This window comes from Halyomorpha halys, unplaced genomic scaffold (genome assembly GCF_000696795.3).
Source record: "Halyomorpha halys isolate HHAL.00 unplaced genomic scaffold, Hhal_1.1 Scaffold111.1, whole genome shotgun sequence".
Classification (NCBI taxonomy): Eukaryota; Metazoa; Arthropoda; class Insecta; order Hemiptera; family Pentatomidae; genus Halyomorpha; species Halyomorpha halys.
In genome coordinates this window covers 1,561,438-1,581,034 of record NW_027109684.1, presented here as the reverse complement: position 1 = coordinate 1,581,034, position 19,597 = coordinate 1,561,438, and the positions used below count along the sequence as shown (strand labels likewise).

Here is a 19,597-nt window from a genome sequence, read left to right as displayed (position 1 = left end):
GATACACTATTTCAAACATGCAACATATACACCCTTAGCAAGATAGTCTACATTAATATTTTTTAGTTGGTCAATCTTTTTTCAGACGTGTTATATCTGGTACATAATAATGTCATATTATATTTCTCAGTCCAGATGATGCTAGAACTTCATTTTCAGGAACTTAAGGTGAGGCGAAATTCGAGTGTTTATATTACAAAAAGTATTATTTACTCCATATTTTAATTTTATAAACAATACAAATACAAAACCATGAAATATAATTATAAATATTTGTATTTACCTCAATGGGTATGGAGATTATCTCATGTCCAGTAATGCTAAACACACATTGAGCAAATGAAATTGTAAAATCAAATCAGATTTTTTTTTGTGTGTGTAGAAACAAAAGAAAATACCTGTAATGTGGATAAAACTAAATAAAAATAATATGAAATATTTTTTGGGATATTTTTATATATGGTAATACCTACTATAAAATAATTATTTAAACTTTCTGGAATTCTCTGGAGGTTGAGAAATTCCAGCTAGTTGAAGAATATCCATGTGATATTTATAATAAATGTTTTATAGAAAGCTAATTATAGTAAAGTAACATATTATGGTACTTTAAAATACAAAAGTTCTATAAGGTATTTTAATTTATTAATTATTTAAGATATAATAGTAGAGAATATCAAATGTACCATCGATGTAGGTAATCCTCCTAGTTTTGGTTACCCCTTAGCAACGTACCGTAATGGATACATCAACGAATATAGTGCAGGTTTGCTACTTGTCCGTAAGACAAATAATGAATTGTCACTAATTCATTACTAAAGTATAGGTATGCAATATCAGGTCTCATTTTGAAAGAATGGACATAGCATACGGTCACAAGGAGCTAAATGTAGATACATTCATAGCTTGCAGAAGTTTGTCGAGGTCTTTGAGGTTCTGTATACCCTGCTTGCAGATCTTGCCTTCTGGAAGGGACTGCGGTTCGTACTTGAGTTGACTGATTGCAGATTCCAAGTAGTTACGCGTCTCCTGAAAATCAATGTGAAATAAGTTATATATATTATAGTTATATATATTATAGTTTCATAACAATAAGTTCCACAACAGGTTTAGTAATGATAGCCACAATATTAATGATTTAAATATTTATATTGAACTCTTTTTCTCTCTAATCTTAAATTTTCATCTAAGTTTGCTATCCCATTTATTAATATGATACTTCTGTTTTACAAAATTTTTATCGGATTTTATGGAATTTTATGGAAATTTTATCGCACTTTCCAAGTTGATTATTTGATTTTGTTAATACAATTAAATTTGATTGTGTGATTGGATGAATCATATTGGAAAAAGACTAATAATAAATTCAAAATCTCATTTGATTAATTATTATTAAGCTACAAAAAATATGGTCTGTATAAAAAAAAAAAAAAAAAAAAAATCTGAATCCAAGGGTCAGTGTAGCTTCGTCACTATTTAAGAAAAACGTATTCGTTAGCGACCGTTAGGATCATTTTTATTTAAATTCACAACTTGCCTCCAACTTAAAGCCAAATCGGATGACCTGTTTTCGATATATAGTTTTGCCGAGGAAACTGTGCAAAACTAGTGGACAGATTCTGCTCAAATCGATCGAACCGTTAGATCGATTATACCCGAACACGATTTATTAACATCAATTAACACGAAATTGAATACAAACTGATAAAAAAAATTCTCGAATTTTTTTTTATTACCTTTAAGAATCCAAAGTTACACCGAAGTGAGAACCCAAAATTATATAATACGTTACTATCAATTATCAATAAACCCAAACCTGGTGTTACTAAAGTATGATAGTCAGAATGATCACATATTTCATAAATTCAGTAAATCTCTTTCAAGTATTTGGACTTTACAGGTTTCCAATACAGTTTAAACAAAATTTGTTTTTTGCGTCCAATATTGGAAACGCTCTTATATTGATGAAGTAAAATTCCATTAGATTTATCAACAGGGCCCTTTCATCTCAAAGCTACTTCCCCCTATAAAATAGGGTTCAAAGTTAAAGGACAACAGGAGTAGTGGAAACGAGTAGAGCGAAGTGACACTACCTGTGTCTCAGGGCTCCAAAGCTTCAATGGCAATTTTTTCGTAATAAAGTACAGTTAGAAATTAATTGTACACCCATGTTAATAAAAAAAAATATTTTGCAGCAGTATCAGGTAAAGAATATTGAACAAGCATTTGACGATGTAAATTATTATTCATTATTTTGTAATTTTGCATATGACTTTTGTTATGTAGTGTAAATTTGTAATCCATGAATATGTGAGTGGAGAAACCTTCCAATGAAGACACTCCTGACGTATTACATCCACCTAGTGTAGCAGATCCTCCTCAGATGTCTTCTTATCGGATTTTGTGGTAGTGTGTTCGTCAATGATGTTTGTACCAGTAAGTTGGGGTGTCCAGCAACTGAGCTATGAAAAGTTGTGTACATATTTTATTATGTCAGTCATAAATGTTGTGTTCAGGTCGTGTGTGTAATTATTATTATTATAATTATGTGCGTAATTATTTGTTTGAGATGTAAAAGGGACTGTGAGTGATTTATCGGGGGAATTTCGATTGAACTATCTAAATGGACAAAAGATGAGATTATTTGCTAGAGTCCCACACCTGAGTGGCGTAAGTCCATATCGCATGTTGTGTAATAGAACATAAATTATTAAATTTCAATACGTATGTGTGACATAAATCAAATTAAGTACCTTTTTTTACCGTTGGTACTTGAGGGAATATAGTGAAATACTTAGGTGAAGTTTTAATGTGTTCATTCTGTGAGAATTCCGCTTAGATATTTGGAGGTGAAGGGATTAACTTTTTTTTAAGTGATAATTTATTTTTATGATGTAATAGTCGTCCAAGTAAAGAAAGTTCTTGTGATTCACTCTTTTTTGTCAAATGTGAAGGTCAGTCGTCTGTCGAACGTAAGTCTCAAGTATATTAGTACAAGAGCCGGGAAGAAAAAAAAGGCAGTTATGTCAACCCAATTTTTGATTACTTTAATGAACACTATGTATAATTACTAGTAAAAATTACTAGAACTAGGTTCTCACGTCTTTGTCAAAATATTCCTGATCCTTTTTTTTATATATACTGATGGATCAAAATCCGACGAATCTACAGCATCCTCTTTCATCACAAACAACTCAACCCATAAAATAAAACTACATAAATTATGCAGTGTATATACAGCTGAATTATATGCATTAGCCTCAGCACTCCACTTCTCCATGACAGTAACGAATACTAATATAGTTATCATTACCGACTCTTTAAGTTCACTAAAAGCCATGAAGATCGTTTACCCGAAACACCCGGTGATCATAAAAATTCACAATTATACCAACATGCTCGAAAACTTGGGAAAAACTGTTTTCTTTATATGGGTGCCGGGTCACGTGGGGATCACTGGAAATGAACTGGCGGACATTGCAGCTAAACAAGCACTTGCTCTCCCAGGTCAGGGCACGGCCATTCTGACACCACAAGAAATAAGTCTTCCAATGAAAAATGAGATATTATCTAGCTGGCAAGCCATGTGGGATGAAAGCCCGCCAAGCAAATTAAAAACCATAAAAAAAACCACCAAACCATGGACCACATCATACCGTTCCAATCGCAGGGAGGAGGTAGCTATTGCCAGATTGAGAATAGGTCATACGAGTTTAACTCATAGATATCTGATCAGTAAGCAGCCACCTCCAAAATGTCAATACTGCAACAGTACACTTACGATCAGTCACATATTTGAAAAATGCCATTTTTATTCTGCGAACTTGAGTAGACTGGGAGTAGGACCGAGTGTATCGGATGCTCTGAATGATGACCAGAAGAACGTGGAAATGGTCTTAGTTTTCTTAAAAAGGAATGGCCTTTTGAATAAGATTTAAACCAGAAAATCTGTTATACATATTAAAAAAATACCAACAGAAGTAATTATTTAAATTTTTTTTCGAAATTATTTAAAGTGAAATAGAATTATAGAAATAAAATATAAAGCACGAAACATGGGCGTTGATGACCTCAGGGTTTTACGCCCTTAAGCCCCAGACAACAACAACAACTAGTAAAAATTGATGAGTCTGCCAAGTATAGGTGGGGGGAATAAAAAATGGCGGCTGTTTCAAAACCTTAAAAAAACATTAATTTTTCATTCGGAGCTCTATATCTTCAAAAATACCAACACTAGAAAATCTAAGAGAACATTAAAGAAGAGTAAATTTGCTGAAATATTAGCCCTAAAAGAGCTATATAAGTCCAATAGTTCTCTTTTTAAAAAGCAAAATTACTTAAAAATCTACTGAAAGATTAGTAGTTAGTTAATTTATTTTGAGAAATCTATATCTCAGGAACTAAGTGACATTCAGATGTCTATTAGCACTCAATTTAAAGCTAGTTTAATGGACTATAAATGAGTTTATGACCTTTACCTTTGTAGGAATTGTAGTTTTCATGATATTTGCTAAAATATATTGATTTATAGTTGTGTGGACAATAAGTTTGATCTAAATTGAACTACTGATCTTTCAGTACGTCCCACACAACATTTTTATGAAATGTTGTTTATTAAAAAGCTATATCTCGAAAACTATTTAACGTAAATAACTGTATTAGGGCTCATATTTTAGTAAATTTTCTCTTCTTTAAATGATGTTCTCTTAGGTTTTCTTGAGTTGTTCCTACTTTTTGAGATATAGAGCTCCGAATAAAAAAAAAAATTGTTATCGCTTTGATACAGCCGCCATTTTTTATTCTCCTCACCTATACTTGGCAGACTCATGAATTTTGACTAGTAACTATACTTAGTGTTCATTAAAGTAATCAAAAATTGGGGTGATATAACTGCCTTTTTTTTCATCTTGGGCTCTTGTACTAATTTGTCTCTGTTTTTTTAGATAACGGCATATTGTAAAATATTAGCTGGGGGCAGCCTAAACGCTTAAATGTAAATGTAACCTGATTCGATTTTTTTATGTCAATTTTTGTTCGCCATTTATCGAACCAATTTTTTAATAAATTGAGTCTGTACGTTAACAACGTAAACAATGTCATAAATTATATAACCAAAAGAACTTGATAAGGATTATACGTTTTTAAAAATAGGAAGTTTTATTACGAATAAACGTGAATTCAGATAAAACCATATTTGGTGAATTTAAATTAAATAAAGTTGAATTAAATACGTGTAAATTATTGATATTAAACCTCTTCAAAATAACTTATAAATAAGCTTAATGGCCTAAAGGCAGGAAGAATAGATGATTTTCTTCCTCAACTACTCCTAGCTATACTTACAAGTAACTGAGCCTGTACCGAACTGTCACCGCCTCTTGCAGCTTCTCTTCTGGCCCTCTCCGCCACTGCAGCGTGCAGTTCAAAGTACACCACTCCTCTCAATCTGCATTCAGCTGCAAAATGTTATTGCAAAACAATAAATAGGAGGCCGATATCATCAATCGTACATTTAAATACATTTTGGATATCTACTCCTCATTTTTTAAAATTTATTTATTGAAATTTAGAGTTTTATTTACATAAAAATACATCTAGTAAATGTAATGTTAGACCACAATTGTATGATACAGACATTTAGAGAAACTAATCGGTAGCACACTAATAATATTTCTACATTAGCAAATCTCGAGGCCATCTTCTTTTCCGGCGCCTCGAAGGATTTTCAGGAATGGCAGAGGATGCAGTGTTAGAAACTAGTGGTATTGGGTGGTTTGGGAGTTTATAATAGAGGGAATAATATCTGGTTCGGGCTAGACCTGTTAAATACGGTGGTACATTAAGGTCTTTATGGACGATATTATTTGTAACAAAGTAAGGAGCATTGAGGATTTTACGAAGGATTTTGGATTGTAAGGATTGGATACGAGAGCTATTCGAAGGGTTAGTGGAGCCTCAAAACTCAACTCCGTATGTCTAGATAGGCCTTATTATCATGTAGGTGAGTTTTGTGGATGAACGTATTCCAAACATAGAGGTCGTCTAACAGACTTGTCTAAAGCTATATAATTGTTAGAAATTAACTCCACTCTACATTAAAATTATATGAAATACATCAAGCACAAAATAATTTGTTTTTTGTCAGGAGTACTATTCAAGCAAAGCAGCATTCAAAAGATTTATTCACTTTTAGTATTATTCAGGACTCTTTTTCCTTTATCCTGTGTGGTGGAGCAAGTAAATTAGTTGATGTTCTAAATTGTAATAATTAAAAGGTATAATTATAACATTCTTGGAAATCATATTATGATATGAATGAACATTAAAAAATGAATTTGAATATTGTGAACAATTATTTGGAGTTCTAAACCAGTGGATTTCTAATTTGAATAATTGGATCAGGGCTGTTTGCTACTATGGATGGTAATTTACATATCGAATCAAATTACCAAGGAACGCCCTGTCTCTCCCAGTTCGCTGTTAATTATCCTGATACCGACATTGCTGTTAATTGACCAAGCGAGCCTAAGAGCCTTACTCTACCTCGGGCCCCTCCAACACCTCGTCGATGTCTCTTGGAAGTTTTAGCAGCCTTGTGGACAATAGTATTGTCGCAGATTTTATTCTCGGCCCGTAAATATTAAGTAAAAATATACATGTTCTAGAATCATTACCTATTTGAAAATATTCTCAGTACATGCATTACACTACTCTAATACGAGTTTTACTGTCGGTTACGGAATGATGACGGGTGTCTCAAAATTCACTCCCCATTCTTTTCAACTGCACATTTTCCTCGTACGTGAGTATCGGAGAACCCATACAGTAACCCTGTTTGCCAGTGATTCAGGTGTTCTCACATCTTTCAAACTTGATTTCAAGGTAGATTGTCACCATACTTGGAATAACAGGCCATGGGTTAAAAATTACCAGACGTATTTGGTACTACAACTGTAGTGCATGCTACAGTTTGTAGCCTCCAGCACCAGAGTCGAGGTACATTCACATGGTAGAGGTCAAACGTTAGGTAAACAAGGTAACAGAATGATATGAGAGGAAGAATGTAAGAATGGCCGCTGCTAATGTTCAGGACATTCTTCTGAGAGAAAAAACTGTCGAAGTCCATTTTATCTACTTACAGATCTAGACAGAGATAGGATTTATCTAAATAAATTAACAACCTAGCTTGTAAAAAAAGGTTTGGGAGATACTTGGTTATAACGGCTCACTTGTACTACTTGACTAGTAGGGTGACCCTTTGACTAAATGAGCTCAATCGTGTCGGGAGCGCTTTCTAGGTCCTCAAATATTCGGCGACAACTGTAAATAAGGACTAGAAGACACTGAGTCCCGCAAGTCCTTACGGAGCAGAGGGGCTTCTATGCTAAACTAGATATTGTTCGTAAGGGTGTCGACCATCTTCACCGCAGAGAAAAGCCGACCGAAAAGAAATAAGGAGTAAAAATAAATTAATAAATGATAGAAAGGGAAAAAAAAACAGACCTGGAAATAGGAGCGCTGACAGTGCGATCAGTTCCCTAGCCATGGACTCTTTTACAGCCAACCATTCGTCGCTGACCGTGGCCAACCCTCCGGAACTCTGGCCAATGAGCTGTACCAGCGCGAGCTTCACCTCCACTCTCTGGAAGTGGTTCTCTGGGAGAGAATCCCTTGTGCTTTGCAAGAAATTCTTACATGAGGTCGCACTCTTCTTGTCCACTTCGACCAGTTGGGCAGCCACTTTGGACAGTACCTCGGTGATACGACTCTCATCAATGCTGGAGGAACACCTGCTACAGTTCCAGCATGTGCCCAAGTTGAAGAATGAAGGAGGTAATAGCTTACCTTTGCAGTCGCTGCAAAAAAACAACCTATTTACTCTAGTGCATTTACATTTCATTTCTTATAAATAAAAAATTTCTTTCTGTCTGGATATAAATAAATAATCAACATGTATTTACACATACCCTTCAGTGCAAGATATCGCCGAAAAATAGGTGCCGAATTCTGTGATGTCATTGCACCTCTTACATCGACATTGAAAGTATTTAGTCTGCTGAAGATGGATCATCCTGGAAGGTGTGCCCCAAAGAGCATCAGTGTAGCAGATGGAGATGTGCTCTCCCCGGGGAATGGCAATAGCAGCCCTGATCAAAAGGTCTCCGGAGTCAGTGAATGACTTGCTGCAGTTGGGTCTACAGTTGTGCTCCAGCAGAGAGCCCTTCCAGTAGAGGGATATCGTCCCGGGTTCACTCAGTGGAACTTCGTGACCGTTGATCTAAAACACCAGTAAGTAGAATTATTACTCTGACTTGAATCTCGGATGCTTCGTTGTGTGACACGATATACTTAAAGTGGCTGCCATATTCAAAAGAAACATGATCACAAGTTTAAATTTCTTCGTGTTAATAGCATATTGCGATAGAGTAACTTTGATTATCATGAATAGTGTTATTGTGTAATTTTGTTATATTTAATTTAATTTTTTTTATTTATCTGGAGAAATTATATAAATAAATGTATTTATCTTGTTTCGTTAGACAACATTAGTTTATGTGTTGTTATGGACTAACCATATATTCTTAAAAATCAGATGTTGATAAATTACTCCCACTGCTATTAGCCGGCACCGACTGAATATGGTCAGAAACGATATTCTGTACTTCTGATCATTTTCAAGTTTCCTGACTCACAGTAGAAATACAAGAACTTTTCATAGTGTCTCTGACCAATCGCAGTTGCTATAAGCTTATATTATAATTTTATTACCGTTGTTAATAACCAAAGAAACATTCATAATTTATGCTTCCTCGCAGCCGAAGTTAAGATATATTTGTATTCATGTAGTTATAAGTAAAAATAAAATATTAAATTTCATTTACTGCTTCCACTTAAGCATGCGGAAATATTTTTACATAAGTCAACAACACATGACTTTACATAAGTCAACAAACAATTATTATAAATAAACATTTTCATAATTTTATTTTAATTTCTTTAATAGCACTGCTTTGCCAGGCCATTGTGTACATTATTTATGAATGCTGTACGTTGTCGGTGTTATAAGTGACCATCAGAACTAAACATCTATTCTACCGAAAAATGCTGTCAGTTATCTAATAATTTTGTATCTATCATATTCTTGGATCACTTCACATGGAGTCACAGTCTTTGTAGGAATAACCTATTCTGCCTTTATTGTCACAGTCCGCTCCCTATTATTCTTCGTAGCTATCCAACAATCCATCTTCTTCCCTAAGGGTCTTCTATCATGTTATTTGCTATTTTGTATTTAGCCTACTTGAAGTTACAGAAATGTTATGAATAAATAAATAGGCTTTTAGTTGAAGATATATAGGAAAGGATGAAATGGGGGAAGGCCACTATGAGTATGTTGGGAGACTCGTAGGGAATAAGACGGATAGTTAAATAACTACGGTGAACCCAACTGAACTATTGTTTCTTAGTTTGTAAGAAGTTAATTTCGATTTCTATATTTTAATTATCGTAAGATAACATTAATATAACTTTTTTATATGAAATCATAAATTAATTGTTAATGATTTAGTTATAGAGTATCGGGCTCGTCATGAATATCATATACAACATAATTTCATTTTGACAAACACATAGAGAAAAATATTTAATAATATATTACCCACAATAATATAACGTAATAAAACTACTGGTTAATATTGGTTGATTGATATTATAGTGATTCATCATCATTCATTCAAGAAGCTACGTTAAAATCAAGGTAGAGCCTTTCTGGAAAAAATCCTAGTGCCGACCTGATCCTGTAAATTGCCCTTAATCATTAACATTTACTAGTATTTGAAGTACACAGTGGCATTACCTGAATGATCCCACAAATCTCCAATATCTCATCTTCCGTTACTTCTTCTTCCAATTTGTAGAACCTCCGCAACAGCTTGGCCACCGCGAACCTCTCCTGTTCCCACTTACCGTCTTTTTTCCTCTCTTCGGGATGACTCTCGAGGGAAGATATCTTGGCCCAAAGCTTGTTATCCGTGTGTTTGGCGTACAGCAGTCTCAGAGGCATGATGCAAGCGTAAGTCGGGTGAGGAGTTGTGAAATTCGATATTTTTACCTGAAAATTGAATTTTGTTTTTTTAATGAGCTTCTTTATTATATTAGTAACTATCACAATGAAGTCATAATGCTATAGGTGATATAAGATCAAGGAAATAGGTTCTGGTAATGGTATATAATCCTCGACCTAGCTGTATACTTGGGAGGCATAGAACTCGAACCATCTGATTTATCGCTTAACAAATACCAGGTACATTTTTATTTTTGTGAATTGGAGTAGACCAGGGAACTCGAATAATTTTGTCTCACATTATAACACTATTGCGCATATTAAAGCCTCATTAATTTTTTTTAACAATATGCCACGCAATCTCATAATATTAATATATATAGTATTAAGACAATAATACATATATTGAAGAATATGATAGAAAAAGTTTCGAGCTGAAAATAGTATTTGTCAGACATTTTTAGGACACCTTTTATGAAGCATTATGGTCGAGTCAAATTGTCACAAAAAGGTGGACATAGGATAAGTGCACCAGTTATTGACAGGCCAAATTCTATTTTTAAATATGAAGAATTTTGAAAGAGGGACCAAATTTAATATTTAAAAACAAAGATTGATCTGTCAACAACTAGTTCATTACTAAATTCCGTACTTCAATATTTTTGTCTTTGAATATGATATTGGGGATACAGATATATTATTATTCATCCTTGGCTTATTTTTGAACAATTATAAATGTTTAATAATTAATAATCTTGTAATAATTAATAATATCGCTAATATAATAATTACTAATATCATATATTAATAATATTATAATAATTTTTATTATAAAATTGTATAAGACAACAGATTTATAATTATTCTTCCTTGACTTACTTTGGAACAATTATAAACCCTTTAAGCCATAGGACCGTTAGTAAAATAGTTAATAATTAGAATCAATAAACAAGTTTTCTCCTATAATGACCTATGCAGCTGAACGCTGGTATTTGGTATACATGGTATGGAATATACAGAGAAGGAACCATTAATGGAAAATCTTACAGAAATGAATTAATGTGATTCGGCTATCCGCAAAGAATGCCGACTAGTAGATTCCCAAAAAATATGTGGAAAGACTAAGGGAAAACGACCACGTGGATGACAGACGGATAAGTGGGAGAATCTTATATCGGATCCGGCAAGGAACAGAGGAATCACTCAGGATTAATTCAATAAGTTGACCACGGAAAGAGAAGAGTTTTAGAAATGGATAACGGCTACCCCAAAACCGTAATATAACATGATATGGTTGTAGAAGAAGAAATATTATTATCGCTAGAATATATTAAGAAATTTCAAATTGAACACTTGTCATTACGGATCATTTCAACTTTCTCTAAAATCAAACGAAAAGTTTATGTCGAATAAACTTCTAGCAAAAAGTTTTGATTTCTATATTATAACGACGACCTGAAGGTAAAAGATACTATTAGATTCGTCCGAAATAAGAATGTCTTCTTACTTATCCTCTTACAAGATGGAGACGAAAGTGGAGTCACTTTGCTAAGACACATTAGGAGACCAATTATCTAGAGTGAGCTAGGAGCGCCTCGGTGTAAGCTTGTTTATTGTGCCACGCTCCGCGCTGTATTAGAAGGTCTTTGTACCTTTCGCAGATTATCTCACCCGGCTACGGTTTAACTTAGATTAACTCAAGTGTAGATTGGTTTTTAATATAACCAGTATGTTGATAATAAAAGTAGGGAGAGTGTGGAACAAATCAAGAATCCAAAATTCTACAGTGGGCCATATGACAGATCTGTCTAGACAAAGTTATATGTTAATACCGTTTTCTATATTTTCTATGCTATTGATTTTAAATGATGTTTTAAAAATTCAACAAACACCTGTTTTTTTTTTTCAAATAGAACTAAGAGCTCCTTAGAAGATCTAAGTGTTAGCATTGGGGATATAGTGATTTTGGCGAAAAATATTATTTTATAATTTGGACTCCCTGGGCATCATAATAATAATCATATTCTTTATTTATTCTAGAACTGATCCTTTTTGAATAATATTACAGGCGTCAAAATTAGGATTTAGAGCCTTAGAGAAAAATACAAAATAGAAATGAAATTATAAACCATCATGAAATATAATGAAAATGATGAATTTGAAAAGATAAAAAATGAACAACAATAATTAACAGAATATAAAAAATACAAAAAAATAAAATAAAACCATGTTATATCATAAAATTTAAGGTGGCTAACTTCTAACAATAAAAAAAAAAATGATAACGAATTAAAAAACAAGTAAAGTTAAAATAATAAATTAAAAGGTACAATTTGTGCTAATATACATATTTACAAGTTTAAACGAAAATCAGAAATATCAAACACAGAATATATAAATCAACAATAAAGGTAATAATAAAAACTAAAAACAAATCCTCAAACTAATCATAATCTTAAGGAATATTCCAACAAATCTAGAGGAAAATTAATGGAATAGTGATTATCATATAAGTTTATATATATACATTTTTATACATTTTTTATAAATATTAAAAACATCCGATAATATTAATGTTAAATATTATCTCTCTTTCCATCTATTTACACATTATTTAAAACTTTAAATTGTTATTCTTCGGTTGGTCGAAGAAACAGGATTTGAAGGTTGGAAGGGTATTAGAACTACGTATGAAGGAGGGTCTAGAATTCCATAGGGATGAGGAAAGATCTGCCAAATGCTGTGGTTCGATGAACAGCTACATATAAGTCTGAAGGCCGTGAGCGGGTATTGCGGGAATACACTGAGGTTTATTGATTGATTGATTGATTGATTGAGGATTGAAGGATATAAGAGATTTACGATGGACGGCGGGATTGGATAACTTAGTAGGGAAGAATACAAGAAAATATTTGCGACTGAAGGAGAGGTAAAGCCACTTCAACTCTTCATAAAATTGGCACACCAAAGATGTACAAAACAAATAATCAACCGTTTCAATTTTGCTTCGAGGTCCCAAGAGAAAACCCCGTAAACCATAAGACAATAGTCAAAGGTGTGGAATATTAAGGAAGTTACCAGGAGCCTACGGACTTCAAAAGGAAGTAGGTAACGAAAATAATTTAAACCCTTTAAGGTAGAAAAGGTATACGGGAAATATTGGAGACGTAATTTTTCTAAGAGGGAGTTTGGTCTATGGTGACACCAAGGTTATCGTTCATCATCATCTACATGGGAAGTAAGTAGCTCTAATATATTTCACTGAATTTTTTTTATTTTTTAGCTTTCTAATCTATTTATTTACGTTTTAAATTATTCATCAATTTCTTATTAGTTCTTTTTTTCTGTATTACTATTTATTGATAATCTCTTTTAATTTTCATTATATTTGTGTAACGGATCAAACGAGGATCACTTGAGAAGGGAGGTATGAGAGAGTGGAATGAAATAGTGTATTGAATGCATTGGGAAAATTTAATATGGCGTCGTGAGAGAAAAAGGAGAAAATAAATTTTTCATAAGAAAAAAAAATTTTAAAAAAAATAATAATAATTTGAAGTATATTGTATTTAGTTATTAGATTATTGTTTTAAAAAGGGAAATATCATTATATCATTATTATTATTTATTTTTTATAAATATCATTTATATCATTATTATTATTTCTTTTTTTTTTATTTATAATTATTCTTTCATGACGTTTATTTTATCTCTATAATTTTTTTTCCCTTCCCCGTATTGTTCTTGTTTTAAGTGTAAGTCTTGCTTACACTTACTCTTAACTTCTGTAAAACACAGGGCCGGTGCGGAATTTTCAAAATGTAGTTGTGTCAAGGAAAATACATTTATTTACATGTATTTGGGTGCACAAATGAATAAAGTGTATGGAATTTGAATTTCCTTATTATTTCCTTATATTGATACTAGACCCGCTCTTCACTAATTTCAACGTTCGTCTAATTTCGAAGCAAAACAGACGAGCTATTTTCGAAAGATAGTGGTATCAAGGAAAATACTTAGCGCATTCCTGATTTCTAACCTCCATTCTCTCCTTTGAATCAAAGTCTATTCTATACTGAACCCTAGCAGACAGTGTGGAGCAGGACAGAACCCTTCGGTTGGAACTAATAGTTTTAGCGATAGTGAGGATATTGAACAGTTTGCGGTGCTAATGCTTCCCATCCCGGTCCCTCGATAACCAAATAAATTATTCCCTATTCCTCCATAAGGCCGCTCCTGGGTTCTCTACTAACGGCATCCACTATCCTAAACTAATGTACGTAATCTCATATTATATTACTGAGTATCAGCGATCTTTTCAAGTGGTAAAAGTAAAAAAATGGCCGAAGTTAAAATCTTCCACGCATTAATTAGCTTTTTCAAGTTTATTAAAGTAAATCTAAATTTTATCAAAGAATGAGGACTATTTTTATTGTTTAAAGACAAGAGGGATTTGTTTATTGATTTTTAATTTGTTTTTTGTTGTTGGTTTTTTAGTGTTAGTTGTTTAGCGCATGGGAACTAGTGTGTAGCATAACCCAAATGTTAATCAACTGTGCCTTGACAAAGAAACAACAGTTAAGAACTTTTGAAAATAAAAAAAGTTCATAAAACGAATGAGCGAAATTACTCAGAGAACATCATCCTATTCGTTCCCGTTATTATTTTATTGTAGATGAATATGAAACCAATATGAAAAAAAACGAAATGTTTTATAAATTAAGTCGGAAAGTTTTCAATCTCAAAATATATTATTTTTAAATTTCTTTTTATAGTTGTTTGATATAATTAATGATTTCGAAAATCATTATGCTCTTCTAAGAAAAAAATATTTTTTTCGTACCCTCCTGTGGAAAAAAAGTAGTTATCGATTATAAAATATATATATAAAGTTATAGAATATAACTTTATATATATTTTTTGTACTTGACAACTATTTTTTTCCATAGGAGAGTACGAAAAACAAAAAAAAAAATATTAAATATTTTTATTTTCTAACATAAATAATGAAATTGGGGGGACGAAAATTGCCCTTTCATGATCTTTTTTTTGTAAAATAATCTCAAATGTCACTCCTTATCACTTTTGTTGAGCTGAAAGAAATCTAAACTTTTATAATATAATACGAAGAAATTTTTTACAAATAATTGTTCGTTTTTTTTTATTTTATAGGAAAATTGATACATTTTAATATAAAATTAGTAATGAGTAATATGCATATAGTTTTTGAGTTATAACTTTTTTTTCTCTTTTTTTCTTATCGATTTATTACTACATTTCAAATTTTTATTTATTGATAAATATTACAGTCTGCTAAAACGTTGTTTGGCAATAGGTAATAGTGATAACTGATTACATTCATACTAAAATAAAATAATATAAAAATTAAATAAATGAGGGCAAAAATTTCATAAAAATAAATAAATAAAATTTCTCTCTAAATATATAGAAACTGAAGGATAAAGAAAATAAACATACTACGTTCATGGAAAAATAAATAAATAAAATAATCACCAGTCGCATTTACACCATTATATAAAAAATATACACTAACCGACCTGAGGATCCATGAGCCCACACTATCGCCCACGTATGAGAGGTAGAGCAGAGGATTTATTACTAACAAAGCATGTTTGATTTGGTTTAAAAATATTAGGGGCCGAAAATACACACAACAAAAAATAACGAACAAAATTGGTCTTCCCTTTCAAAGGATAAGGGATAAAAAAAAATTATTAAAAAAAAATCCTACTGTATTGAGTTGCTAGATACATAGCATACTTAAATCTAGTCAGACAATTTTTTTAAATCTTATAAAATATAGGGATAGTAAACCTATAATACATATTAGTAACATATGATTGTTATTTTTTGTAATATCATTTTTATTTCTGTTCTATATTTTTTAAAGTATAATTTATCACTACATAAATTATAATTCAAATTTAGTTTCTTTCTTAGTCTTTATTTTTTAAAAGGTCATCTCCAAAATTATGGTACAATTATTAGTTTTGTGAAGTATTAAGGGAGATACAGTATACTTTGATGAAAAGTAAATAAGGATCCCACTAGTGTGTTTTAAATATCGTTAATGGCATATTCAATTGAAGACATGAGGTTGAGACTTACCTTGTCCTTGCGCTTAACCTGTGCCCAATGGCACTCAGGACGATGATCGGGAGAGGAGGCGCAGGCCGGGGAGCACATGGGCCAGCCGCAACGGGGGCACTCGACCTCAGGCCCTTGGAGCCCGTTGAGACAGCCCAGGCAGACGGGCCCCGTGACCTGAGCGGGCCCTGAGGCCAGCGGCCGCTCCTTGAGGACCACTTCTCCTGCCTTCACGTCCCGGCTGGCAACCAGACAGCGTCCCATCCCCGCCGTCTCGCTTATCTGCAATCAGGACAAGCAATAATTCTTATCACATTATATCATCGTTACAGTTTATTCCAGGAATAATTGTCAATAAGTGAAGGAGCGATAGTTTGCAAAAGCTATGTCCAGTATCATCAGCCACAGCATCACAGCAGCCTAGAGTAAATTAGTTGTTTAATTCTGACAATCCCTGTCTTTTGGAGATATCACAATAAACTAATACAAATTTAGTGCTATTGCTGCCAAATAGACCCTCTGGCTTAATAATAGATCACATAACAATTATAAAAACAAATACTGCTCCAATGCAAAGAAATTATTATTACATTGAAGTAAAATCTGTCTGTTTCGAACGGAATCCAGCGTCTTAAGGAACTTCCGAAACGCTGTAAATACCTAGAAGATTCTGTAAGTATAGTCGATTGTAATTGAATGATTGAAAAATAATGAAAAGAAAGGAAATTATGTAAAAGAATCAATGGCCTAGGATATTATTTAAAAACAAAAAATACGTTTTTTTACACTATATTTAGTGTAAAAAAACGTATTTTTTGTATAAGTTATTCTTTTGAACAAACCATAAATAAATAAAAACGACAAAATTAATTAAATTTTAGGTACAGAAAGAGTTTCACATGGAAGTGTATGCGAATTAGCAAAATGTATCAGACATTTAGTGTGCATTAAAGTATATTGGAGAATTGACATAGGTAACTGCTTCATTAGATTAATTCTTGTCAAGAATATGAGAGCGACCTGAGTTCAACCCATCCTCTAACTGATGTTCATATTCAAGAGTAGTTTCCTATAAAAAGAACATTAAATTTAAGTCTCATTAAGGATAAATAAATTGTAAAATGTATTAAACGAAGTAAAGGAAATGGGGAAAAAAAATTACCGAAGATACCTAAATTATGCTTAAAGTTATCTCTCAACTTAAATTAATTTCATGGAAACAATTGTTTCTGCTATTTTTATTTAATAGTTGGTGAAAATAACCGATATGAAAAACAACGAAATGTTTTAAAAATTAAGTCGAAGATTTTTAAATTTCAAAATATATCATTTTTCAATTTATTTTTATAGTTGTTTGATATAATTAGTTATATCAAATATCATTACGCTATTCTAAGAAGAAAAAAATTTTTTTTCGTTTTTTTCGTATCCTCCTGTGGGAAAAAGTAGTCAACTATTTTTCTCCACAAGTGAGTACGAAAAACAAAAAAAAAAATACGAAAATTGTTATTTGCTAACACATAGATATAGTGGTTCTGTGAGACGAAAATTGCCCTTTTATGATCTATTTTTGTAAAATAGTCTCAAATGTCACTCCTAGTACTGAAAGAAATCTAAAGTTTTATGATCTAATACGAAGAAATTTTTTACAAATAATTGTTCGGTTTTTTTTTTTTTTATTTTATAAATATATAAGGAAAATTGATACATTTTATTATAAAATTGGCAATGAGTAATATACATATAGTTGTTGAGTCATGTGCATATAATATTTTTTCTCCTGTTTTTCTTATCTTAGCTTTATTAGATTAATTCAACCTATTCTCTAACTGATGTTCTTATTGAAGAGTAGTTTCCTATAAAAATAACATTAAATTTAAGTCTCATCAAAGATAAATAAATTGTAAAACATATTAAACGAAATAAAGGAAATGGGAAAAAATATTACCGAAAATACCGAAAGTATACTTAAAGGAGGGAGATAACTTAAATTAATTTCATATTACTGTATCTTTTATGGATAGTGAAACGGTAAACCGTACAATCTTAACGATATAAACTAGAAGATTAGGTTTGTCAACAATGATGCAGATCTATAAATACAGCAAAACGAAATAGGCTTCCACATTAAGCCATCCGCAATATTTGGGTTACGATCATAAGACTGAGAATAGGACGGTTGCCAGCGGGGTTCGTCGTACATCACCACAAACTGAGGGGACTTCCGACAGCTCTAGATCTCATGCAATGTAAGAGAATGTGGAGGTAGAAGAGGGCTACATAGATCTACCATGTGATCATAGGTTTATCAATTGTAATACATGAATGGGCTGATCAAACTATAAATAGGGCATAGAAACAAATTTGTTTTGTTAACCATGTTCGAGTCGACTAAAGGAAAGACTGTTTTTCCTCTGATAACTGCATGTCGGCTAATCTTGAAAATATTTAGGAGAAAATACCCACCCTATACCTGTATTATAATGAGAAAACAATAAAAATATAGATTAGGCTCAACTATTATAAGCTTCCTTTAAGCGTTCGTAAAGAAAATTGTTCGTACAATACCATCAATCAGAAGACGCATTCCTTAATTTCAGTTTTTACTTCCACTTACCCATATATGGAATATATTGTAAGGAAAAGTATTACCATCATTAGGATCGTACAAGTTTTCGAATTCGAGTTTTCGACGGAAACACGTTTTGAGGTCTCTAGAGTCCAAATAAACAAGTCTTGCAAAATCCCCGCTACCTATTTCCCTCACACTGTGTGGAGTAAAAATAGTAATGTGTACATATATGTGCTTGTATGTATGTACGTATGTATAAGCTTAATCAAGGAGGGACAGTTGCCCCCCATAGAACTAATACAAAAATTATTAATTTGATAACAATTAATTTTTTTTCAATAAAATAATTTTAATAACTAATAAAGCACTGAATAATAATAATTTTTTTAAAATTTATTTATTGTTTTAAATAAGGGAGAAAGATTTGATAAACGGGATCGGGAAGGCAGTTTGAAATTATATTGCAGATACGCATTTGAGAAAGTTCCCTGTTCTCTTCAGTGATTCCTAAAAGAAAGCTGAATGAAGAAATTCGGGCCTATACTCATTTTCCAAAATGCTTTGATAATCTTTTAATCATTTTGTGGTCCTTTCTTCCTTACGTCCTAAATTTTGTCTTTTTTTGCTAGATTTTAAAAAGTAACCTCTAAATCTCAAGATTAAAGAAATCATAAAATAAAATGAAATATCTGCTACCAAATCGCACAATGTTTCAAATCTGTGCAGTATTATTTATTTAGTATATGAAGATGGTCAGGGTTGGGGTAAAAAAGACCAAAAATAGTTGAAAACTACAGCAGCCCTGACCATCTTCTTCATATTTCAAATTATACGGTTAATTATCTATATATATA

At 32.1% G+C, this 19,597-nt stretch overlaps 1 protein-coding gene across 2 annotated transcripts in view; it reads right to left on the bottom strand.

The window, feature by feature from the left end:
• Positions 1–203: 203 nt before the first annotated feature.
• Positions 204–19,597, bottom strand: part of LOC106677892 (SET domain-containing protein SmydA-8) — a 39,706-nt gene continuing 20,312 nt past the window's right edge. For both annotated transcript variants that reach the window (XM_014416084.3, XM_014416085.2), the window contains exons 3-8: positions 16,193–16,453; positions 9,857–10,111; positions 7,968–8,278; positions 7,504–7,856; positions 5,344–5,456; positions 204–1,029 (exon numbers count right to left, since the gene is read on the bottom strand). In XM_014416084.3, the coding sequence (XP_014271570.1) occupies positions 874–1,029; positions 5,344–5,456; positions 7,504–7,856; positions 7,968–8,278; positions 9,857–10,111; positions 16,193–16,453 (1,449 nt within the window). In that variant the 3' untranslated portion in view covers positions 204–873. The remainder of the gene's footprint in view (positions 1,030–5,343; positions 5,457–7,503; positions 7,857–7,967; positions 8,279–9,856; positions 10,112–16,192; positions 16,454–19,597) is intronic.